Source organism: Chiloscyllium plagiosum, unplaced genomic scaffold (assembly GCF_037043375.1).
Source record: "Chiloscyllium plagiosum isolate Xiang-an unplaced genomic scaffold, Cpla_swu_hap1 HiC_scaffold_4, whole genome shotgun sequence".
Lineage (NCBI taxonomy): Eukaryota > Metazoa > Chordata > Chondrichthyes > Orectolobiformes > Hemiscylliidae > Chiloscyllium > Chiloscyllium plagiosum.
This window is the reverse complement of record NW_028270142.1, coordinates 93,769,848-93,796,561: the sequence shown is the minus strand read 5'-3', so window position 1 is coordinate 93,796,561 and position 26,714 is coordinate 93,769,848. Positions and strand designations below refer to the sequence as shown.

General features: G+C 39.5%; 1 protein-coding gene across 3 annotated transcripts in view; it reads left to right on the top strand.

Annotated features, from left to right (window-relative positions):
• Positions 1-26,714, top strand: part of lpin2 (lipin 2) — a 126,889-nt gene that overhangs the window by 11,933 nt on the left and 88,242 nt on the right. Inside the window, exons 1-2 of one of the 3 annotated variants that reach the window (XM_087986480.1) lie at positions 3,759-4,205; positions 23,691-23,879. In XM_087986480.1, coding sequence (XP_087842606.1) covers positions 4,119-4,205; positions 23,691-23,879 — 276 coding nt within the window. In that variant the 5' untranslated portion in view covers positions 3,759-4,118. Of the gene's footprint in view, positions 1-3,758; positions 4,206-23,690; positions 23,880-26,714 lie in introns of those variants that run through there. The other 2 variants (XM_087986477.1, XM_087986478.1) reach the window with 2 other exon arrangements.

Sequence of the window (26,714 nt, the reverse complement as noted above, 5' to 3'; positions counted from 1 at the left end):
GGGCCATTTTCCTTGGAGCATCGGAGGCTGAGGAGCAACTTCATACAGGTTTATAGACTCATAAGGTGAACAGATAAGATCTTTTTCCCTGGATAGGTGAGTACAAAACGAGAAGGCATTGGTTTAAGAAGAAAGAGGAAGCATTTAAAAGGGACCTGAGGGACAACTTTTTCAAGCAGAGGTGGTGGTGTGTGTAAAGAATGAACTGCTAGAGGACGTTATGGAGGTTAGCGTGATTAAAACGTTAAAAAGCTTCTTGATGGGTACATGATTAGGAAGGATTAAAAGGACAAATCCTGGCAAAAGGGACTAGATTTATTTATGACTTGAATGCTCGGGATCAGAAATAAAATTAAAGTGCTGGAAAAAACTCAGCTGGTCTGACAGCACATGTGGAGAGAGAAACCGGTTTAACATTTTGAGCCCAAAGTGACTTTCTTTGGAACTCTCAAGTTCTGTTTGCTGTCTCTGAAGTCCAGCAGTTTCTGTTTTGTCAATGTTCATTAGTTTTTGTCTTATAATGGCCCAGGTATTCTGATGGCCAAGAAGTCAAGGAGCTGTACATTGGGACTATGGGGGATTCCTGATACAACAGGGAGACTTGCCTGGGAAATGTAATTTTCTGGTGCAGAATTCCTTTGTATCTGGAATCCTCTGAAAGAGTCCATAAAAGACCTGAGAATTTGGAGGGCTCCAACTCGCTTATGAAGCTCAACACTTAAAAGGAAGACAGTTTAGAAATCTGTTCTAAAATGCTGGGCTGCTATTATACTGAATCCTTCAATCACCACTAACCACCACCACCACCACCAGCAATTACTGCTACTGGCCCTGCATCCACCCCTACCTCCACCTCTAAGCCCCTCTTGCCAAATTGCAGCCATGACCCAGCTGGAGTCTGGTCATGTGTTCACAAATGTGCGTAATGAATGTTACATATATTACAAATGAATTATCATTTTAACAGAATTAGACCTTTGTGCTGTTTCTAACATTCATAAAATTGTCATTATTTGACACTCCTGCAGCTTTCTGAAATTAACAGTTGCAATTCTTCACTGAAAGTAAATAAGAACAGAAAGGTTGTTGTACAATCAGAGTCTGTGCATGCATCTGGATTTTATTTTCTGACATGTGTTGCTCATTAAGTCGCAGTGTGTAGCTTCAATTACTAGATTCTGCTTTTTGTCTTTTGTTTTCTTCTATTTTTTTTCCCTTTTTCCACTATCTGTTTCTCTTACTTTGTGGATCCTTGTATTCCCCTTTCAGACAGTAGGTAACATAAGCAAAAAGGGTGCAATGACGTAACAGTGGTCACATTTTTGGTGATGGTTGAACTGTAAGCCGACAGGCATTGATTTTGTTTTGAGATCCAGGTTGATGTGAACTAATGGATTGTAGCTCAGGAAAATGTAATTCTGGCAAAGACCACATTTTCCCATAACACTGTTGCAAAAATTTTAGGAGATAGACTGCAATCTGAAGGATTTATAAAGAGTTTTTAGTTAGTTCTTTGATACATGTGTTGAATTTATAATTTTTGGAAGAAACAGGAAAAAATGTTGGTGAATATTCAGCTAAGTGGAGCAAAATAAATTCCTAGTTTTCCTAAATAATAAAGTAGTGGCTTATATCTCCCTAGTCATAGGAACATAGAATGAACCTGCTGTGGACAATAAAAGAATAGAGAAAGGTTAAGCAAGTTCTTGAAGTTACCAGTAAAAAGTAATGAAAATGTTAATTTTCTTAAGGAATTCTGTAGCTCTTAGGTTACCTGTGCACCAGTTGAAATGAAGTTGAGGTATGATGGAGGTTAGACCTTATAGCAGCTCCATCTACAATTGCTTTGCTTTCCCCTTTTTTTAAAAAAAGTAGTCTGTATATAAGCAGTGGTTTTTGGTTTATTGTATTTCCCTTGGCCATTTTTAGCCTGTGCTTCCACAATTGACTTCAGAATGACAGCTGTAAGTAATTTATAAAGCCGGTGACTCACAACTTTAACTGCTTCAAATAAGCTTGACATGTTGTTGACCGGACACATTTATTATATATTTTGTGACATCCATTTGGGTCAACTTAATCAATGACTTGAATAGTCAATGTTTTGCGGGAAATCTTGCCATCTAATTTCTTCTGCATAACAAGTGGATATATGTATTGAAGATGTGCTAAACTTTTTTTCAAATGATTCTATGGACTTTGACTTTCAAAGTTTGGGAGAAGATTTGCAGCTCGGGTGCTCCTTGTTGTGGTTCTGTTTGCCGAGCTGGGAATTTGTGTTGCAGACGTTTCGTCCCCTGTCTCGGTGACATCCTCAGTGCTTGGGAGCCTCCTGTGAAGCGCTTCTGTGATGTTTCCATCCACTCATCCACCGATTCAATCAATAAGCACATCGACTTGGACCCAATATACCAGCCTCTGCAGCGGACAGGTGGAACTGACAACCGGAAGCGGCAGGTACAAATCACTATAAATGCCGGAGGAAACATCACAGAAGCGCTTCACAGGAGGCTCCCAAGCACTGAGGATGTCACCTAGACAGGGGACGAAATGTCTGCAACACAAATTTCCAACTCGGTGAAGAGAGCCACAACAACTTTTATGTAAAACAATGACTACGACCAGTGGATGTGATGTTGAGGTTCACAGTATATTATTCCTAAGCAGCCAGTAAATTAGTAAGTGCCTCAACTTTAGCAGTTAGTCTTGCTGTTTTAAAAATAAACGTTTGATTCACTTGTTGAATGAGGTGTAACTAATTTTTAAGTGTATTAAATTACTTCTAAATGGCCTCACTGACCCTGAAGTTTTATACTTGTAAGTATTGAATTTTTTCTTGTGATAAATGACTTTAAAGACCTGATTTTAAAAAAAAAGGTTTTGGCTTGTGTCTAACTCATTTTAATGGGATATTTTTGTTATGTTATCTGAAAATGTGAAAGTGTAGCAATTTAGTTGTTTTGCTTCTTGGACTGCAGTCTGAGAACACACTTGTGTGTGGCCATTTACCTGCACAGTGACATCACTATTGGGTGCCTCGATGTTCCTTTGACTTTGTGTCAAATTTAAACTGCCATTGAAAAAGGAAATCTACACCCCAGAGCTGGCTAAATCTTTGTGGGCATATGTCTGAAGTCATTGGTACATGCTGTCACGTCACCACTGACTATAAAATCCAACCCATCAACTGCACAGATGTAGCAATCCCTCAGTAAAATGTCCATTTTAGAATAGCTGCAGAGTTTCAGCTTTCATTTCTGACCATGCGAGCACTCCACTAAATTCAGAAGTAATTCATTCAGTTCAGACTATCTAATCCAAACATTCAGTCGTAATCTTTTCAACAGTGTCAAGGTGATCATGCAACTTGGAGTACAGAATTATGAATTATTCACTTCGTTTTAAGAATGTCTGTGCTAATGCTTTAGACACTTGGTCTGAAACTTCTGTTTATCTTTTCCTTTATTGATTTTTGTCTTTCTAATCTCATTGCAAACATTGTTCCAATCAAAGAAAACAAATTCTTACAGTACACAACAAAGTAGAGTTTCCTAACAGTACGGAAACAGATCATTCAGTCTGGTTCTGAGAGGAACTCAGCTACACTTTCATTCCCTCTGCCCTTTACTGTGGTGTTGGATGATTTCAAAAGTGTGTTTACATGAGGAAGAAAGCAAACACATTCGAAGTAAACAAGTTCAAAACTCATCAGTAACATCAACAATGGATTTGTTCTTTTGATTTGTGAAAGACATGTGACTTGATCTAATTATTAACAAGTCCTGTGAATTTCCGACATCATCCTATGTTTTTGCTAATGGAGAGATGTTTGTTATCAGTTGAAACTTTGAGCAGCCTTTGACCATATAGCTTGTATCTTTCTGATGAGAGGTTGGGGCAGATTTTCAGTTGCTATTGGTTGGTGAATATTTTACTTTTGTTTTGCTTTTCAAGCTGCCAATTAAACAAATGTTTATTAGTAGGTGTACGTTGTAATCGTGTGTTTGCTACACTTGGATTCCTGGAATTCATTCGATCATCCGATGAGCACAAACTATTGAAAAACTTGTACGATAAACAAGGATTTTTGAAGTTTAAAAGGGAACTACTTTTTAAAAATGTATTTGTATAAAGAGGAATTTGATTGTTCTGGAGAAAGTAGCAGTGAAAGTGAAGATAACATCTTTGGAAGATCCTGGCTCTGGGTGAGTTTGTGAAGCTAATAACTAGAACAAACACACTTCAGTTAGGTTAGGATGTGGAGAAGGATCTGTGAACTTGTTTAACTTTCAAAATCTCTGGAGGTTTTATTGGCATACAGTGTCATTCTGCACACCAGTGTATTAATAAACACTGAGAATTTTATAACTTTGTTTTAAAATGTTGTTACATCATTGTGTAACTTTTATAGCACCAGTAAAAGGTTATTCAGCCCCTCAGGCAAGTTCGACCTTTAAATCAGATCACAGCTGATCAGGAGTTCCACTCCAATTTCTTGCATTTGTTCCATATCCCTTGATGCTCTTTTGCATCAGAAGTCTGAATCTGAGTATTATCAATTTTATTTGACCTAGCATGCACAATCCTTGTGGGGCAAGAGTTTTACATTTTGCTACTATTGGTATAAAAAAAGTGCTGCTTGATATTATTTCTGAATGGCTTCATTCTAATTTTAGGATTGTGTTCATTTGCTTTGCATTCTGTCATTGGATGAACTACTTTTTTCTGTATCGTCCTAAATTCCTTTTTATTATTTTAAACACTGCAAATAGCTCACCCCTCAAATTGCGATATTCAGAAGAATTTGCACTAAACGTGTGCAACCCAGTCTCAATATTCAGCCCTTTAATCCCTGATCTAATTCTGCTCTGCCAATCATATCTGATTTATCTCAACTCTGCATTCCTACCTTCTCCCCATATCCCTTGAATTGAGACCAAAAATCTAACTGTCTTGCCTCTGAAAATCATCAATCCTCTTGGGAATTTCAAAGATACTCAAAACTGAGTGGAAAAAAATTCTCATCATATTAGCCCTGCGTAATAATCCCTTTTGACCTGATGATCTGCCCCATGTCTAGATTTCTAGATGTTTGACTCAAACTGTGCTTTTTAAATATTTGAACTTTTTCTGTGTGGAAATTTCTCACTATATACATGAACAAAAATTGTTGAAGCTATGGTGTTTAACCCTACATGAAGAGCTACTGTAGTCTACAATGTATGGAATTTGTCTAGTTTGACTTGCTGTTGCCTCCCATTCTATAATGGTACTGTTTTAATGTAAGTGTCTGTACACCAATGTAAGCTACATTTTGTTATTTCTATAGCAAGGTTGGACTCCACTATTCTTGCAATGATTTCACAGGCTAACCAGTTGCAATCCAGGTGCTAGATGTAGGGTTGGGTACATTTTGGCGCCGATCATTTGACACTGCCATTTTGGCTCTAAATTGTTTTGACGCTCTTTACTTTGGTGCCGAGTTGTTTTGGCACCATTGTCATATTTTGAATAAATTGATAAGATTGTAATAAATTAAAAATAATGAATAAAAAGAATTAGATTTATTTCTTACAATGCAATAAAAACAAATTTCTTACAATGCTTCTAAAATAATTCAACAAATAAAATGATTATAAATAAATGCAGCTCTTTCTACCAAAAATGAAAATTCTCTCACCTTCTTGACCACTATCGCCAATTAAAAAGTCGACTGGGACAACACTACTATCCTAGGGCAAGGCAGACAGAGAACAGTCAGGGAATTCCTAGAGGCATGGCATTCATCCACAAACTCCATCAACAAACACATCGACCTGGACCCAATATACCAACCACTACAGCGGACAGCTGAAACTGACAACCGGAAGCGGCAGGGACAGACCACTATAAACATCGGAGGAAACATCAAAGAAGCGCTTCGCAGGAGACTCCCAAGCACTGATGATGTCGCCTAGCCAGGGGACGAAACGTTTGCAACAAAAACTTCCAGCTCGGCGAACAGAACCACAACAACGAGCACCCGAGCTACAAATCTTCGCACAAACTTTGATTTAAAAAGTCTCCACATTGACTATTGATCGGCACATAAAGTTTGTACTCGTCACAAATCACTAACTCTTTGAAACTAACAGGATTTGGAGGAGCAGAATTGATTTGATTTCATTTTCTTCGCGTGATTTTTTTCATCGGCAGCACTTCCAACTTCAGATGCTGAGCGGGTTACAAAATGAGCGGGTCGTTAATCATCCTCTCTTTAACCAAATAAGACTTTTTTTAAAATTCTGAATTGGTGCCAAAACAGCTCAGCGCCAAAGTAATGAGTGCCAAAACAGTTTAGAGCCAAAACGGGGGGGCCAAATGATCAGCGCCAAAAGGGCGGTGCCAAATAGTCCCATTCCGCTAGATGTATAGGGTAATTGTGGGTACCCATCTCTGACGGTTGGGATTAAAGGAACTGCACCATTTATTTATTAAAGCAACTAAAACCTTTTAACCAGTTCTAAGCAAATTTTTATATCTGCAGTATCATTTTTCTTATCCTCTCACTCTTCTCTGCTCCCCCTAGTTGCTGATGACAAGTCTAGATGGGCTTGAGCTATGAGAAGGTTTAAAATACACTTAAGGGCGATGTAGACAAGTGAGTGGGGAAGATGCATGGCTGATGCAGTATAATGTAAGTAAGTGTGAAGTTGTCCACTTCAATAGGAAAAATAGAATGGCAGTGTATTATTTAAATGGTCATGTATTGGGAAATGTTGCTTTTAAAAGGGATGTGGGAGAGAAATCAAACATGCAAATGTATCGACAGGATGCAAGTGGTAGGTTGGTCATCCATTACAAAAGGATCAGCAATGATATGTGGAATGCCATAGTAGGCGGAGTGGGCCAAATGGCCTACTTTTGTTCCTCATTTCAGTTTTCATGATCCTTTTTGACAAGAGCTGAAACTTTATTGCTGGAACAGCACAGCAGGTCAGGCAGCATCTAGGGAACAGAAGATTCGACGTTTCGGGCATGTGCCCGAAACGTCGAATCTTCTGTTCCTTAGATGCTGCCTGACCTGCTGTGCTGTTCCAGCAATAAAGTTTCAGCTTTGATCTCCAGCGTCTGCAGACCTCACTTTCTCCTTTTTGACAAGACCCAAGTGGTCTGAAGTTTTTTCCTAAGATATCTGCATTGCACATTTTTTCACTTTTTTTTTCCCCCCCTGTTCAAACTATGAATTGCATTGTAAGTTTCATCTTTCAAATTCAGTTATTTTCCAGAGCAAAATTTCTGGTTGATCTGTACATCACAAAATTTCTTTGGACATCTGTACATAATATCTGTCTTCAAATTGTGGATGAATTCAAAGATTTGGTGTTTTTATTAACTGTCAGTAGCACGCTTTCCATTATCAGGATCTGAACTTTGGTGAATTCAATGTTCTCCTTGACTGTTTGATGTAAAACATCACATGACAGAATAGAGATGTCTCTTATTGGTGCGTAAGCACAACCCTGCTGGCCCAAGTAAAGAGAAGGAATGAAATGTACATTAAAGCGAGGTGTAGTTAAAAAGGGCAAGGCAAATAGTGTAGTCAAAATCAGTGACTGCTGCTGGATTTTGTTTTTGGAATATAATTGATTATGATTAATAACCCTAAGAACTAGAATTTCATATACTTTTATGGTTTTACTGTGTAATCTTGTGGCAATTTAAATTGGATAGCTAGCAGTTTTGGAGGTGAATTTAAATTAAATAGTGTTGACCTACTTTCAAAAATTGATCCAGGCAGTTCAAGTAAAAATTAGTCTTTAATGATGAGATTGCTGTAGAATAATAGGTTTGGTGTCATGAGCATTTATGAACTTTCATTTTTTGGACAAATTGAGCATTGCAGTAGTCAATTGTGTCTAACAGTGGACTAGATTTTGCTGTAGAAATGAGGCTATTGGCATTTTATTATTGAGTGGTGAAGTGTTAACTCCTGGTGACAGCACATAAGTCATCACATGACCAAATCAGAATGTTGATGTTTAAGCTGTCTTGCTTTTTCAGAAGCTGTACAACAATGGCATCTTAGACTCTGTATATTGAAACATGTGAACGGTATGAAGATGCAGTACGTGTGTTGGACACCCACTAAATGGCCAGAAAAAGTTCATTTGTACAAAAGGGCACAGTTAGATAGGAGAGTGAACTGTGAGGAGAATGGAGAGATGATTGTGTGAATGGGCAGGTACATGACAGACAAAGTATGATCTAAGATTATCCATGTTAGTAGCAAAAACAGGAAGGCAGATTGAGAAGGGGCAAGGTGCAATAAGACCCGGATGTCCTCATACACCAGTCACTGAAAGCAAGCATACAGGTGCAACAATGAAGAAGGTAAATGGTATGTCATCCTTCATGGCGAGAGGATTCCAATACAGGAGTGTCAACGTCTTGTTGTAATTATACAGGACCTTGGTGAGACCACATCTGGAATTTTGTGTAGTATTGGTCTTAGCTGAGGAAGAATGTTCTGGCTATGAAGGTAGTGCAACAAAGGTTTACCAGACTGAATCCTGGGATGGCAGAACTGATGTGGTGAGGAGAGACTGAATCAGTTAGGACTATATTCACTTGAGTTTAGCAAAATGAAGTGGGGAGGAATCTCATCAAACTTACCCAGTCTAGCCCAGTTTGAATTGTATAAGTGCAGAAAGGATGTTAGGAATCAGTGGGAAGTCTGGAGTCAGGTTGAGTCTAAGGATGTGGGGTAGGCTATTTAGAACTGAGATGGGAAGTTTTGTCAACCAGTGAGTTGTGAACCTGTGGAATTCTCTGCTACCAAAAGCAGTTGAGGCCAAAAGCATTGAATGTTTTGAAGAAGGGTTTAAGTATAGTTCTTGGGGCTAAACAATTCAAAGCGTTTGGGGAGCAAGAAGGAACAGGATTGAGTTGGATGATCAGACATTATCATATTGAATGATGGAGCAGTCTCAAAGGGCTGAATGGTCTACTCCTATTTTCTATGCTTCTACCTATGTTTGCTTCCCCATTACTACTCGTCAACCTCTTTGGTACTGAAGGTTTGCTTCTACCAGTATTGTCTCATTCTTTCAGATCATCATTGTTGTGAGAGATTTAGAAATATGAATGATCACTTTCCTTTTTTTTTTCTCTTGCTTCTGCCTCAATCCCAGATTTGACAATAAGTAAATTTTCCACCAGCTAAGTCCAAGTTTAGACTCTGAAGAACTATCAACAATTAATCAATCTGAAGATATGAACAGTTTCTTGTTTCTGTTTAAACAGGTTGTAGAGCTCCTACTGAGAGTGCTTCATTGGAAAGGCATTTTAGTCACATTAAGTGCCAATCAAAATCCTGTCAAATTTATGGACAAATGTGATGACCAATTTTTGCTATTTGCTCTCAGTGGAAAGTGGAAAATCCGTCCTAATTCTACACTGCTTTCAACTTGAATTTAATTTGTGTAGCTTGAAGACAAAAACATAGAATAACATTGCACCATAATTAAACCTAAACTTTTAAAACTAAACTACAAGCTTTAGTTGAATCCTTTATAAACTGACTCCCTTTTGTAAAAAAGCGCAATCACTTCATGTTAACACTCCTTTTACAGTTGCTGAAATGCATACTTTGGTACTGGAAGGAATGTGAAAATGAAACTAAACACACTGATGATCAACACTCTTTTATGTTCTCCTTTCTTTGAACTTCATATGGTTTTGTTTCACAAAGTCATTTATCCATACTATTCTGTGATATTGCAGAACAAATATTTAAAATGTTAATGGGATCTGTGCATCAGTGGATCGGCCACGCTTATTGCCATTCCATAACTGATCTTGGAAAAAAGTGGTGGGTGTGATGCTGCCTTGAATTCGTTGAATCCTTTTGAGGTCTATGCACAGTGCTGCTTTGAAGGGATTCTAGGACTTTGACCAAATGACGATGGAGGAATGGTGATATAGTGCCAGTTAAGTTTGGGTAATGTGAGTTCAAGGAATGATGTTCTTGAGCATCTGCTCCTTTTTGTCTTTTGTAGGCAGCAGGGGTCACGTTTTTGGATGATGTGAAAAGAGCCTTGGTGAGAAGCTGGGTGCATCTTGGTGTATACTGCTATTATTGTACCTTTGATTCTTCTGATGTTCCCTGCTGACAAGCATGTCATAAACTTATCAGCAAATGTGAGAGAGCACCATGATGTGATTGGAAGAGCAACTTCTCACAATTTCCTTCCATTTGTTTCTATATGTGTAATGACCTTTCCCCAACAGTCATTTCTGTGACAAAATTTTCCAGGGTAATTTAGGGATTTTAGGGTCAGATCTGTTTAGAACCCCCATGTACTTCAAACATGACTGGAGAGTCTGTAATTCATTTTTGGCGCCTCCACAGCAATCTGTCAGCCAATTAGCATTTTTTTGTCTTGTAGTACAAATCGTGATCGTTTTAAATTTGGCATTCTTGTACTTGTCCTGATCTGTGTAAGACAGGTTTCAGCAATATGTCTCTCTTCTGTATTATCTATTTATCTTGTTTAAAATTATGTGAAGTAGTCTGAATCTTTGTGATTCTCTCTTACAAGATAGTTTCACCTGTTTGTGTGCATTTACACATATGTACTTTTGATTTTTCAGAGAAACTGGAATTTAAGCCAACCAGTAGTTTCATTTAACCAGGTTGTTTCTAATAATGCAAGTGTTAGAATACAGCAGTGTTCATTCAATTTTGTAAAGAGCTGCAGTTTATTTTTCATGTAATTCAAGAGCTTCTGCTTCTTAAAATTTCTTGGTTATGGTGCTGACATGTCTTTTTAAGAGTCAGTGCTGAATTCTCTTGATGTCATCAGTCTGAATATGTGCTGCATTTAGTTATGATACGAATTGTCTGATTTAAAATATTTGGCTTGTCTTGTCTTTTTGTGTTGAGCTATGAGTAGAATGGGATGTATGTTGATCAAAAATTACAGGGAATTGTACAGCTGAGAATTTGTCTCTGTCTTAAACAGAAGAAAATTGTTTTGGCTATTATGTTGACAGCTGGCTCATTACTCCAGATTAGTGGGATGTTAATAATTATTTCCTAGTGCCTTTTATTAATGATTCTTCAGTTCCATTGTTGAATTTGGCTGTTTCTCAAGGAAAAATATCTCTATGAAGTTTGCAGTGTATCATTATTTCTAAACAATTTGTTTCTATACCTTAGGTATGTGATTATTACACTGAACTGTAACAAAATCTTCATGAAAAGCAAAAGCTAATTTGTTTTCTCATTGCATCTAATTATTTTATTTCAGTGCTGTTAGCCAAGCAATGATAGCATTTCTAAATGTTTCTTGACAATTTTTATTGATATCGCAGCTTAAAGAGGAATTTTAATAAAGTAAGTCAAAATTGTGGGTGACTGTAGTTTTGGGACTACAAGTCTTATTTAAATTATTATTAATTTTCTAAAATAGCAATTGTTTTCTTTTGAATATTACAACAAATACAGAACCAAACAATCCAAACTTTTATTAAAAACAAACCTGCTAATTACATAAATAACTAGGGTAATAAAACCAAATTATTATTGAACAAACCAAATAATAATAATAATAAAAAAAAATAATATCAACCACCATAACACATCAGCAAAACAAAGTCTTTTCCCTGGGGTCGGGAGTCCAGAACTAGAGGGCATAGGTTTGGAGTGAGGGGGCAACTTTTTCACGCAGAGGGTGACACATGTATGGAATGAGCTGCCAGAGGATATGGTGAAGGCTGATACAATTGCAACATTTAAGAGGCATTTGGATGTGTATATGAATAGGAAGGGTTTGGAGGGATATGGGCCGGGTGCTGGCAGGTGGGACTAGATTGGGTTGGGATATTTGGTCGGCGTGGACGGGTTGGACCGAAGGGTCTGTTTCCGTGCTGCACATCTCTATGACTCTATTAGCCCTCGATCATCAAGCACATACGTTTATACATATTCATATGTTCATAGTTCCTCTCCTCTGAATACCAGATTCATTACATAGAATTGCCATGGCTATATAAAGGCTCTTATAAGTATGGTGGAAAAATCTGTACCCAGGTAGTCCCAAAAGGGCCGCCATGTCTTCTAAAAGTTCAGTTTTATGGTGCACCATACATGTAAGAAAGTCCAAGGGGATGTGCTCCATGACTAGCTTTGCCAGCCTGGAGGGATTTTTCCGCCAGCCACCCTAGTAGAATTTTCTTTCTAGCACAAAAAGTAAGGATACTGAGAAGCCTTTTTTTTTTGTGTGCATCTAATGAAAGTGAATTACCAAAGCCAAGAAGAGGAGATACTGGTCGATCTCCATCTCCTTCCACAAGGCCTTCTCTATTTCACTGACCAAGGTGCTCCAGTATGACTGCAGTCTATGGCAGGACCAAAGGCAATGAGTGCCCATGCTCACTTTACATTAAGACACATTGGAGATGCTGTCCCTTTTAAATTCAGTAAGATGGTCTGGGACCAGATGGACCCTGTGGAGAATATTCAGTTGCAAGGCATGGGTCCTGTTGCAAATCAAGACCCTCTTTCATTTTCCCAGATCCTCCCATATTTAAGAAGAGATCTCTGTGTCCAACTCCCTCTCCTACACCTTAGAGCCGTTCTGTCTAGTCCAAAGGACCCTCTCCCAATAGGTGATAAGTATTGCTAACAGATAATGTATCCTCAGCACTCAACACCCTCCTCTCCATGCCAGACCTATAAGGCTCTGTTAGAAGTGTGATCTGTTTTTGTGAAGTTTCTGATTTGAAAGAACAAGAGTTCCCCACTGGTCAATTCGTATTTCTGAGCCAACTGGTTAGAGGACATCAATATATCCCCTTTGAATATATCACCCAGGCAACAGATGCCGCTAGCTGCTCATAGTTTGAATCCAGAGTCCATCATCCCTGGCTGAAAGCCTGGCATACCAATTATGGGTGTCAAAAATGATGTTTTGGCAAAATTGCCCTCATTCTGATGCATTGCCCTCTGCCTTGGCAGTATTGATGATTATTGGGCTATGGCAATATTCCTTAACTGTTCTCATTTTGTCCAGAAATAGCAGGCTAATAAGGGGACATCCTTGGCTGAAATGCTTCGATGTCCAACAAAAGTGAGTGAGGATCATCCTGGGCCCAGTCATTCACATAAGATGGCAACGAGCTTAACTGATAGTTTTTGTTATCTGGGAGGCCCAATCCTCCCAGTTTGTAAGGTAACTGCAATTTAGTCAATTTAATTAGGGGCTGCTTGTGATACCAGGTAAAAGAACTAAACCAGCTGTTCAGTCTTCTAAATATTTGCTTATTGAAAAGCAGAGGAAGCATTCGCATTGAATACAACAGGCAGGGCAGAATCTGACCTAACCAAGAAGTCGGAAACGTCTCCCATCTACGAAGGCCCTGCCGAATAAATGGACAAAATAGGCTTGAAATAAATAATCAAAAATGGGAGTAATAAATATACTTAAGTGTGAGAAAGCCCTCCTGTGACCATCTAAAAGGGAACCGAGATCCGCCATCAGGATCAGGCACTCCATGAGACCACTCATGGGAATGGACTCTGAATTCGCAAAATTGATCTTATAAGCCGAGAAGCCACCAAATAGATTGATGCAATTTATCAGGTATGACACTGAGACTGTTGGGTTTGTTAAGAAGACAAAAATGTCATCCACATACAGTGCAATCTTATATGACTTCAACCCTATTCTGGAGTGGTTATATGGGATCCCTGCATATTGTCTCTGCCAACGGTTTGGTCACCAATGTGAAAAGCCAGGTGACAAGGGACAGCCCTGTCGACCGCCACTACAAATATTAAAATTGCTTGATGGTACACCATCGGTGAGGACCGTGCCAAGAGAATCACTATACAAAACCTCCACCCACTTGCTGAAGGTCTCTCCCAGGCCAAACTGCTTCGGAGTATGAAAAAGATATGGCCACTCAACCCTATCAAATGCCTTTTCTGCATCTAAGGAGATCACCAATCCCTGTACCGATCGCTGTTGACATAGTTGGATCATGTTAAGTAATCTCCTGACATTATCCGTCAATCTGCGACATTATATGAACCCCGACTGGTCCTCCTTAATGATGGAGGGCGGTACAGATTCTAACCTTAATGCCAGTGTCTGATTTTGATGTCAACATGTAATAGTGACATGGGTCTATAGGAAGCACAGTCCTCTGGGGCCTTCCCTTTTTTATGAGAGAGAGATTCTCTCTTTGAGATGGTGGGTGGAGGCCACGACTGAGAGTCATTAAACATAAGTATATTGTCAAGGCCAATGTTTTTTAAATTCCTTATAGAACTCACTGGGGAGCCCTTCAGGGTCCTGCGTCTTTACATTCCGGGGTTGCCTCACGGCCTCCTGCACCTCTTGCTCTGATTCAGATTCGGGTCACTCCTGGAAGATCCAAATTTTTAAGACTCTGTCCTAACCCGCCCACTCTCTCAGCTTTCAGATTGGTATAATTCAGAGTAAAATTTCCAGAATGCTGCGTTAATCCTATTAGAATCATAGGTCAAATTTCCATTGTTCTCTCTGATCGAGGTAATGGCCGGGTTGGGGGGGGGTGCATGGTTTTTTTTTTCCCGAGCAAAATATGCTAAGTACTTGCCCCACTTATCCCGATGCTTAAACAGCCTTTGACTTGCAAATGTAAGCTACCTCTTGGCTGTCCGCATGAGCATGGAGTTCAGCGTAGAGAAGCGCCATGATCCTCTGCAGTTTAACCAGTGACGGCCTGTCAAAATATGCTTTTTCAGTTACTTTCAGGCACATCTTGAGCAAGCATTGCTGATCACCCGTCTGTTGCATCTTACTGACTGAATAGGAAATAACCAACCCTCTTGCATAGGCTTTAGCTGTTTCCCAAAGGATGGATGGGCTACTGGCTGAGCCTGAATTAATATCTAAAATAGCCTTGAACGCAGCAAAAAAGAATTTAATAAACTCGCTATCCTTGAGGATGAAGTGATCCAGTTACCAGTGCCTCTAGTCAACCACCGTATCCTTACTCTTAACCGTTAAACACACTGGAGCATGATTGGAAATAGTGATTTTGCCGATTGTATTGCCACTGAGCCCAGATGTGCTTCGGGGGTTAGGAAAAGATTAATCCTGGTATAGCATTTATGTGGGTTCAAAAAGAACGTGAAGTCCCTGCCAGTAGGGTGAAGGTGCCTCCAAACATCTACCAACCCCAATTAAGCATTCAGATCCCTTAATTGTTTAGATCGCAAAGAAGATATCGGCAGGCATTTGGGCAACTGTCAACTGTGGGGTCTATGAGACAATTGAAATCCTCTCCTATGATGATATATTGAGATGCAAGGTTAACCAGTCTAGAAAGTCTGTCTGACAAGAATGTAAGGGGGTGAGCCGGGGGACAGTAAACATTGAAGATCATGTATTCTTCCCCATGTTTCAAAGTTTTAAGGATTATAAATCTCCTGTGTGTGTCTTTAATGCACTCTAATAACTTAAATGGGAGATTTTTTTCTTACTAAAAATGGCCACCCCTCTACTCATATCGAAAGCTGAAAAATAAACCTGGTCATATCCCCCAGCTTCAAATGCTCTATATCATCCACGTGTGTTTTTTGTAAAAAGGCAACATCTACCCCCTCAACCTTTTTAAAGCTGGAAAGTAACTTCTTTCTCTTGACAGGTGAATGACTCCTCTTAACATTCCAAGTGCACTTTAAACGCATCCTGAACCATAAATCTTCTATAGTACAATTTAGACTCCATAGAGGAAGAACCCGAGCTACATATCACCGAGCTTTAATGCAAAATAATCCCCAAAACCCAAAAACAACATAGACTAAAATAACTACAGCCAACAAATCTGCAAAAGTTGCAAAAACTATGTACAGCAAAAACAGAAAAACAAAAATTGCCAAAGGTACTGATTGGGGGGTAAATTCCTCCATTCAAAGGGAGTACCTACACCCCCTACAACCCTGTTAACAATCCCAACTGCCCTCTCAACTCTTACCATCTCGGGTCGCACTATGTACGCTGACCACTCGGTAGAGAAAAAAAAACCTAAAAGCAAAGTTAGTGCTATCAGCAAGTCAGCTAAAAATAAATATGTCACCCATCCTTTAACATAGAGATTAAAGATAAATACTCTATCCAACCCAGACATCGTTTCATGCAAGTTAATACTGGAAAGGAGACTCTAAGTCCTTTCTAAAGTAGAGCAAACCCGAACAGCTCTGTCCTCTTCACGTATTCGGCCATTCGACTTTAGTCAACGTGTCCACAAAGTTCTTTGCTTTCTCTGGCGAGTCGAACAAATGTATGGATCCATTATGATTGATCTGAAGCACGGCTGGATATCTTTAAAGGATACTGGATCCCAAGCACGCTCAATCTCCTCTTGACGCCACCTTTTCCGGACCACCTGCCATTGAGAAGTCTTGAAAAAAACACATGACCCTGGACCTGCCACATACCAACTCCCTTGAATCCTTCTGCTGGGCTCTAGAGGCTTCTGCTTGTCTTTATAATGATGCAACCTCACCAGTGCAGGGCATGGGCGCTGATCCGCACATGACTTTGTGCTGCAATCCAGTGGGCTCTTTCAATTGTTAGCCTTCCCTTCTCAACCTTCAAACCAAGGAACCTGGGAACCACTTCTCTAAGAACTGCGCTGGTGCTCACCTTCCTTCCCCTCTGGTATGCCAACAACGCACATTTCTAAAGTCATGTTCCAACAAATGACAAGAAAGTAAACAATAAACCAATTACAGGAGGGAATTGAACTAGCGTAGCAAGTAGGACATTATTAGTTATAAATCAAAAACAATATCAGAGTCTCCCAAATCTCAATTGCAGCTACTCCTATTATACTATTGTCTTTTTGCTGAGAGATCCTGTGGTAGCATGTTAATCGGGTAGTTAAGGCAACATTTGGGACACTTGTCTTTATTAGTCGAGGCATAAGTTAAAGGGACCAGATGTTACATTGGAACTGTATAATAAGCTGGAGTACTGTGCACACTTTGGTCTCTGCACTGTACAAAGGATGAGATTGTGCTGGGGAGGGGTGTGTCTGTATGCAAACAGAGATTGAGTCAAGGAAGTTGCCTGGGATGGAGCACCTTCTTTACTGAGAGGCTAGATCAGCTCATGTTGTTTTCTATGGAAAGAAAAGGTTGAGGACAGACCTGATAGAATGTGTATAAGATTTTTGAGGGGCATGGACAGGCTGAACAGAAACAGTGTAGCTAAAGGGTCAATAACAAAGGAGGCATAATATTAAAAAGGTCAAAGGCAGGAAGTTTAGATGGGATTTGAGGGTAAACCTTTTCATCCAGAGGGTGGTGGAGGTCTGAAATGACTGGGAGAGTAGTTGAGCAAGGTAACCTCTCAACATTTAAAACCAACTTGGATGAGCATTTGAAGTGTCATAATATTCAAGGCTATGGGGATAGGATTAGAAGGTGGGACTAGTTTAAACTTGGTGTAGCTTTGACAGAACAGACTTGATAAGAGGAAAGACCTTTTCTGTACTGTACAATTCTATGACCCTATGACAAAGAACAACCATTCCCAGTGCTCCGGGGAAATCAAAGAACACCTGCAGAGCATGGACAGCTCTGTTCATTTTAAAAAAAAAAGGATAATCGCCTGTATGAGAAATCATGCAATGAATACCAGATGTAACAAGAAAAAAGATTATAACAGAATGCAAAAATTAAAACTGTGCATCGCCATGTTGACTTTGTATCAGAGAGACATCTTGGTGAAATCTGACACAAAATTGGCTTACTCTTGTAAAATGAAGTCTGTCTTAGCTGAATCCAAATTCAAAGTGACTGCTTAAGCCCCAATGATAGTCCTGCAAATAGGAAAAAAAATACTTAATTACAGTTGCAAGCACTATTAGCAATTACTAATAAATCTTCATTATCGTGGAAAAACCTATATAGTTTTCGGAGACAACAGAGAATATCAATATCAGATGGAAACACTTCTTATCTGTTGATTAACTCCGTGTTGCTGCTATTACATTACCATTTTTTTGAGGACTTCTGTTTAAAAGCTTTTGGACAGTGGTTTATTTGAAGTCCATGCAGAGGGATGGACATTTTAATTCAAAAGAGTTTCTGAAAAGTCACTTTGGATATAATGGATTTTTGATTTTTGAAAAAAAGATACTTCTTAGAAATCTGTTAAGTAGCAGTTAAGGAAATAAATTAACTCAGTAAGGGTTTTCACTTTATAAAAATTTTCATACCAGGAGTTTGCACATAGAAATCAGTATTGGTTATTCAAAGCTGAGAAAGTCAGAGATCTCATTTGAGTGTTGAAAAGGTTACATAGGACCTGAACTGAAAGCAGTTAAGACAACCAATGACTTTGTTAAGAAAGGAAAATTTATCTGGATTTTACTTTATAATTAAAAATGTTGGTATTGGGCATTTTATTTTATATACAATAGTAAATTTTACAGAACAGTTTCATGTAGATAGCTTGGTTTGTTTCATTTTAGTTTGCATAATAAATTTCTGCTTTATGGTTAAAGCCAAACCTGTACACTGGTGTACTTGTACTTGTTTATTCACACATGGGACATGGGCATTACTGGATGGTCAGCATTACCTGCCTGCTCCTGGTTGCCATTGAGAAGGCAGTGGTGAGCTGCCTTCAATGAACCATGCAAAGCACTTGCTGTAGTATGACCCGCAGGAAAGGAATTCAATGATTTTGACCCAATAACACTGAAGACATGGTGATGATATTATTTCCAAGTGTTGAGTGGCTTGGAGAGGAACTTGCAGGTGGTGTTCCCATTATGTGCTGCCCTTATTCTTCCAGTTGTGGTTTTGGAAGGTACTGTTCAAGGATATTTGGTGAATCTCTACAATGTATCTGAACACACTGCTGTTACCAAGCGCAGGTGGGAGGAAGGAGAGGGTGCATGTGGATGTCGTGCCAATCAAGTGAGCTGTTTTGTTCAAGATGGTGTCAAGCCTGAGCATTGTTGGAGATGCATCCATCCAAGCAAAAAAAGGGGAGTATTCCATCACACTTCTGACTTGTGACTTGCAGATGGCAGACAGGTTTTGCCAAGTCAAGAGGTGAGTTACTCGCTGCAGTATTCCTAGCCACTGATTTCTACTTATAGCCACTCCATTTATGTGGGGAGGTCAGTTGAGTTTCTGGTCAATTGATGTTCATTGTGGATGTCAAGGGACAGTGGTTAGATTGTCTCCTATTTGAAATGGTCAGAGCCTGGCATTTGTGTGGTGCAATTCTCATTTGTCAGTTGGCAGCCTGTACCTGGATACTGTCCAGGTCTTATTGTGTTTGACCATGGACTGCTTCAGTGTCTGAGGAGTCACGAATGGTACTGAACATTATACAGTCATTGACGAAAGTCCTCACTGCCGACCTTGTAATGGAGGGAAGGCCATCAATTAAGTCGCTGAAGATGGTTGGGCCGAGGTCGCTACCCTGAGGAACCCCTGCAGAGGTGTCCCAGACCCAAGTTGACTGACCTCCAACACCCATAACCTGTTCTTATGAGCCAGGTACAATTCTAACTGCCCTGTGATACCCCAAGATTCCAGTTTTGCTCGAGCTCCTTGTTGCCACACCTTGGTCAAATGCAACCTTGATGTAGAGGGCTGTCAAATCTCCCCTCCCCTCTGGAATTCAGCTCTTTTGTCCATGTTTGAACCAAGGCTGTAATGAGGTCAGGAACCGAGCGGCCCTTATGGAACCTAGACTAATTGCTGCTTCATAACGCTGTTGAAGAAAGATTGCCATGCTCAATTGAAGAAAATATGTGTGAGGCCAGATTTCATTCTGGGATTAAAATTGTGCGACATCATCATAGCATGGGATCAGAATGACACTGAAATTTAAGATATTCGCACAATTTCAACAAAAACAAAGGTTACGTTTGCACAATCCCATCCAAGGTGCAACTTTAACTGAATAGCAGGCAAACTTTCAAACTAGAATATGATACATAGCCATGGGAACAAACAGAAGGGCAGCAGAAATTATTCCGCAATATTGCAAATGCGAGGTCTTGCACTTTGGAAAAAAGAATACAAGCATGGACTACTTTCTAAACGGTGAAAAAGTTCGTAAAACCAAAGTACAGAGGGATCTGGGAGTGCTAGTTGAGGATTCTCTAAAGGTAAAACATGCAGGTTGAGTCCGTGATTAAGAAAGTGAATGCAATGTTGTCATTTATCTCAAGAAGGTTGGAATATAAAAGCTCCGTTGTGCTACTGAAACTTTATAAAGCTCTGGTTAGGCCCCATTTGGAGTACTGTGTCCAGTTTTGGTCCCCACACCTCAGGAAGGACATACTGGCACTGGAGCATCTCCAGCGGAGATTCACATGGATGATCCCTGGAATGGTAGGTCTAACATATGAGGAACGGCTGAGGATCCTGGGATTGTATACATTGGAGTTTAGAAGATTAAGGGGAGATCTAATAGAAACTTACAAGATAATACATGGCTTGGAGAGGGTGGACGCTAAGAAATTGTTTCCGTTAGGCGAGGAGACTAGGACCCGTGGACACAGCCTTAGAATTAGAGGGGGTAAATTCAGAACAGAAATGCGGAGACATTTCTTCAGCCAGAGAGTGGTGGGCCTGTGGAATTCATTGCCACAGAGTGCAGTGGAGGCTGGGATGCTAAATGTCTTTAAGGCAGAAATTGATAAATTCTTGATGTCACAAGGAATTAAGGGCTACGGGGAGAATGCGGGTAAGTGGAGTTGAAATGCCCATCAGCCATGATTGAATGGCGGAGTGGAGTCGATGGGCCAAATGGCCTTACTTCCGCTCCTATGTCTTATGGTCTTATGGAGAGAGAAAAAGAGAGAGAGAGGAGGAGACCGAACACATTGAAGGCAAATCAGTAAATCCAAGCTGTTCTCAACCCAGTTCAACAAAATCACTTTACACTAGGACTGATATACTAGTTGACACTTAAACTGAGTAACCTCTCCCTAGTCTGAAGATTTTCAATGCAACTTAGAATGCTGACAAATGGTTAACACAGCATTTAATGCAACCAAAGTTTCTGTGACTTGTATAACTTAATGGGATGCCAGGCAATCCGGTCAGGCCGAAAGATTTAAAAGGACAGCACACAGAATCTCGACGTACTGTAGAGTTGTACAGCTTGGATACTAATTGGTGACTTCCAAGTCAGTGACCACCTTCTCATCCATAATGGCAGAATATGAAACAGTTTAGAACATGATCACAATGAAGGTGAGGAAGGACAAACTATACACATCACTATTTGATTTTTTTTAAAATGCAAAACATATACCATGGTTATCCACTCAAACATTCATATACTGGACGCAAATTATTTTAACTATGATTTTCCAATGACTACAAGAAACCAGTAGCAATACCAATAATTAATCACATAACTAAAGAAATTTTAGGAAGCATGTCGAAGCAAGCAGAATACCTCCTACGGTCATGCTCTCTGGTTTTATAAGATCTTTGGATTTATTTTTGCACGTACAGGTATTTGATTTACTTTGAATGTGGTTTAAAAGCAGAGTATTTTGAACAAGCAAAACATAATGCCAGCAGTAATAATATATCTGGGAATCTAATGAGTTAGTTTTCATGCTGTTTCCTCATAGTTGAAAGAAGCAAATGGAGTGTTGTCCATTTATGATCAAAAACCTCACACCCATTATGTTGAAGGTTTTGATTTAGTGCATACTGTTAACAATATGGGACAAATCAGACTTATTGACAAGTTCACATTAATAGGGGAAAAATCAAACTTCAGTCAGGTAAACATATGAGCAGAAACCAGTATCTACCTCCTTTGCCTAAAAGAGTTGCATAAAGGTTTTGGATTATTTTACTGCAATTTTACAGATAACAGTCAAGAATCTTTGAGGGAAAACATTGTCTAGTTTAACATTTGATACTGATCGATTTTGCAAATGACTATAACAAAACAGAAAACAAGTTTTAGACTGAAATCATCAATAATTGGGGGGGGGGGAGATCCAAGATCGTGGCATCCTGTTAGGACCGCATGTGCTGGGCTCTGCAGAGAACACCGACCCGACAGAGCCAGGACCAATCCCAAACACTTTACTGTGAGTAAAAACACAGTAAAGGAGATTACTACTTACCTTTTGTCCCTGCAGCTGGAGAATGCTGAAAAAAGAAGGAAGCTTGCCCAGGGCTGGGGACATGGCCCAGTCCTCTGAAGCAACATGCTTACTTACTCACCAAACCCTGGTTGAGGAGCTGGCCCAACCTCACAGGGTCTTGGAGAGGCATATCTAGGAAAAAATAAAGCTGGCTCCTGTATCTGCTATACTGCAAGACCTAAGGAAAAGGGAGATGAGCTGAAGTGCCAGGCTGCAGGGGTAGTTGCAGAGACTGACTCCTCCAAGAGTCGGATTAAAGCCCTAGAAACACAGGTCCGTGGTCTGTTAGATCTGGTAGACAATCTTAAAAACAAGGCAGAAGTTATACTGATGAAAATAAGGACAGAAAATACCTGCTTGATGCATTCTAGATATTTGCATGGGTGGACTTCCAAAGAATACTGCAAAAGAAATTTGCAATGAGCAAGATGGGCGTTTGATGGATTAGTTGAAATGTGTTTGACATTGAAAATAGAATTGTATTGAAGCATTGTGCTTCCCAATTAACAAGGAGTAAATTCAGGCTAGACTAACAAAATGTTGCTTTGACTTTTTGTTTTGTTTGGGCCAAGTGATTTAGTTTATGGTTTGAAACTTGAAAGGGTTCAGAAGAGATTTACTAGGATGATGCCAGGGTTAGAGGATTTAAGAAGAGGCTGAATAGGCTGGAGTTGTTTTCCCTGATGCACAGAGGCTGAGAGGTGACCTTAAAAGAGATTTATAAAATCATGAGGGGCATGGATAGGATAAACAGACAAGTTCTTTTCCCTGGGGTGGGCAGTCCAGAAGTAGAAGGCACAGGTTTAGGGTGAGAGGGGAAAGATATAAAAGGGACCTAAGGGGCAACTTTTTCAAAGGTTGGTGTTTGTATGGAATGTGCTGCCAGAGGAAGTGGTGGAGGCTGGTACAATTGCAAAAAGGCATCTCGATGGGTATATGCATAGGAAGGCTTTAGATTGATATGGGCAAAGTGCTGACAAATGGGACTAGGTTAGGTTAGCATAACTGGTTGGCGTGGACAAGCTGGACCAAAGGGTTTGTTTCTGTGCTGTACATCTCTGACTCTGATGGAAAAAGTTGAAGTTATCCATTTGGGTATCACTTACTGACTTCATAATGAAAGATTGCTTGTTTTTTGTTTAAGATTGTTATTTTAAAAAAAAACTGCGCAAATTATTTAGTCCATGCTTTCCATAGAAAGGTTTAAACAGATAATTTCATGTTTTCAATCGCTTGTAAATGACATGTTTGCTCTCAGGTTTGCTTTATCCATTTAATTGGACTGTAACTGTAATGTCAATCAATGAAATTTAATTGATCAAATTACAGTTGGATCGATTGTTCATTTAATAAAAGTGAATTGGTTGAAATAAATGCCTTTAATGATCTTACAATATGCTCAAGATTTAATAATAAATACGTAAACTTCAAATTATTCAAAAATGTTCATTTGACTATAAGGATGTTTGTGCAATGTTATTATCTTTTTTTTTAAATTTTTCCAGTCCCAAACCATGAACTATGTTGGACAGTTACTGGTAACAGTTAAGGAATTGTACAAAGGATTGAATCCTGCAACACTCTCTGGATGCATTGATGTGATTGTAGTCCAACAACAGGATGGCACTTACCAGTGCTCACCATTTCATGTTCGATTTGGAAAGTTGGGGGTACTTCGATCGAAGGAAAATGTGGTAAGCTTCTAATTATAATTCGATTTTAAAAAGATGTTGCAAACAAGGGTTGAATGAACTTGAGTCACCTTGATCTTGTAATATCTTATTTGGTCTACCATAACACTGCAATTCTGTTTAATCCCAGAATAGAATTCTCTTTTAGAATTTCAAATCCCATAAGAAAATGTAATATGTTGTTTGCTTTTTATATTGCCTGTTTAATAGTTATCTATAATTTTAAAAGCTGAAACTTTCCAAGGCTTATCCTTTGCATTGAAGTTAGAGGTGCTAAAAGAATAATCTTTGAAAATAGTATGCAAAACAAAAGATGAAATATTTGACAATCAAAATCTTCTAGTATTAAGTAATTTCGCTCCACTCGGCCATGGTAGAAGAGCACTATAACTGGCAAAGGAAACAAATTGACCGATCGTCCTACTACTGAGGTCTTTCACTAAGCAGTCAGATGCTCTAAACATATAAATGCCATGTTCGATAGAATGAAAGCTAGTATAAAGTATTTGTGCACAAATCGACTAAAAGTCAAAGATTAACCTGGTAATCTCCCTGCATGCCTTTGGGGTAGGTTTTCCAATCATTGAGAAACTTTTTTTTAACCCTAGAATCACTAGAAAGCAAACACCAAACAAGCATTTTTATTTTTCTGTTTTAAATAATACAGTAAAGTTGAAGGTTTGAGTTAAAAAGAGAGGCTGGGTAGGCGCTAGACCTTTTTTTTTCCACTGGAGCGTAGCAGATTGCGAGGCAACCTGATAGAAGTTTATAAAATTTGAGGGGTATAAATAGGGTTAATGGGAGGTGACTCTTTCATTGGATGGGGAATTAAGACGAGAGGGCACATTTTTAAGGTGATTTGGGAGAGATTTAAAAAGGACGAGAGCAAATTTTGTGCACATGGTCGTGTGCGTGTGGAATGAACTCTGTGCATAAGTGATGGATGTGGGCACAATAACAGTGTTTAAAGACATTCTGGTAAGTACATGAATAGGAAAGATTTAGAGGCAGGTGGGACTAGTTTCGTTTTGGGGTATGTTTGGCATGGACTAGTTAGACCGAAGGGTCAGTTTGATGCTGTATACCTCTGAATTGAAGTAAAATTGAGCAGAAACAAATTGAACTAAAGATTCGGAAATATTCCATTTTAGGAATAAGAATTTGGCATTAACAATTACTGTTATTCTCTTAATTGACAGTTGTAGCTGCCCACATTAGTCCTGATAGCAAACTAATAGACTAATCCAATTAATTCTTAAAAGGAAATTGGATGAATAAGAATGATTGATTGCTAATTATGCAAACGTTCTTGCATTAAGAACATAGCGTCATCCAATTGCAAAACTTTGTTTTTGTTTCGCATATTACGTAAACATTGGCCTGTCCAGAGATTTGGTGAAGTTAATATGCAGACCTTTCCTGAATTGAAATCTATTGTGTTCTGTACTCAAAGAATAGTGTAAACTAAATGTGTTATTCCTCTTTCAAATTATTAAAACTCAACTTGATCTGGCAAATTAACATGGAATAACCATGAGTCAATGAATATTGCGTGTTCAGTGTTTGTAGTTGCCAAATGGTTTATTACCAAATACTGATGAGTGAACTTGGAACAAAGCACAGAACAGGCCCTTCAGCCCACGATGTTGTGCTGACCATTGATCCTCATGCACCCTCAAATTTCTGTGACCATATGCATGTCCAGTCTCTTAACTATCCCCAATGACCTTGCTTCCACAACTGCATTCCATGCTCTCACAACTCTGTGTAAAGTACCCGCCTCTGACATCCCCTCTATACTTTCCTCCAACCAACTTAAAACTATGACCCCCCGTGTTAGCCATTTCTGCCCTGGGAAATAGCCTCTGGCTATTGACTCTATCTATGCCTCTCATTATCTTGTATACCTCAATTAGGTCCCCTCTCCTCTTTTTCTCCAATGAAAAAAGTCCGAGCTCAGTCAACCTCTCTTCATACGATAAGCCCTCCAGTCCAGACAGCATCCTGGTAAACCTCCTCTGAATCCCCTCCAAAGCATCCACATCCTTCCTATAATAGGGCGACCAGAACTGGACGCAGTATTCCAAGTGCGGTCTAACCAAAGTTTTATAGAGCTGCAACAAGATCTCACGACTCTTAAACTCAATCCCCCTATTAATGAAAGCCAAAACACCATATGCTTGCTTAACAACCCTGTCCACTTGGGTGGCCATTTTAAGGGATCTATGTACCTGCACACCAAGATCCCTCTGTTCCTCCACACTACCAAGAATCCTATCCTTAATCCTGTACTCAGCTTTCAAATTCGACCTTCCAAAATGCATCACCTCGCATTTATCCAGGTTGAACTCCATCTGCCACCTCTCAGCCCATCTCTGCATCCTGTCAATGTCCTGCTGCAGCCTACAACAGCCCTCTATACTGTCAACGACACCTCCAACCTTTGTGTCGTCTGCACACTAGCTGACCCATCCTTCAATCCTGTCATCCAAGTCATTAATAAAAATTACAAACAGTAGAGGTCCAAGGACAGAGCCCTGTGGAACACCACTCACCACTGACTTCCAGGCAGAATAATTTCTTTCTACTACCATTTGCTGTCTTCTATTGGCCAGCCAATTCTGTATCCAGACAGCTAAGTTCCCCTGTATTCCATTCGTCCTGACCTTCTGAATGAGCCTACCATGGGGAACCATATCAAATGCCTTGCTGAAGTCCATATACACCACATCCACAGCTCGACCCTCATCAACTTTTCTAGTCACGTCCTCAAAGAACTCGATAAGGCTTGTGAGGCATGACCTGCCCCTCTCAAAGCCGTGTTGACTGCATTTAATC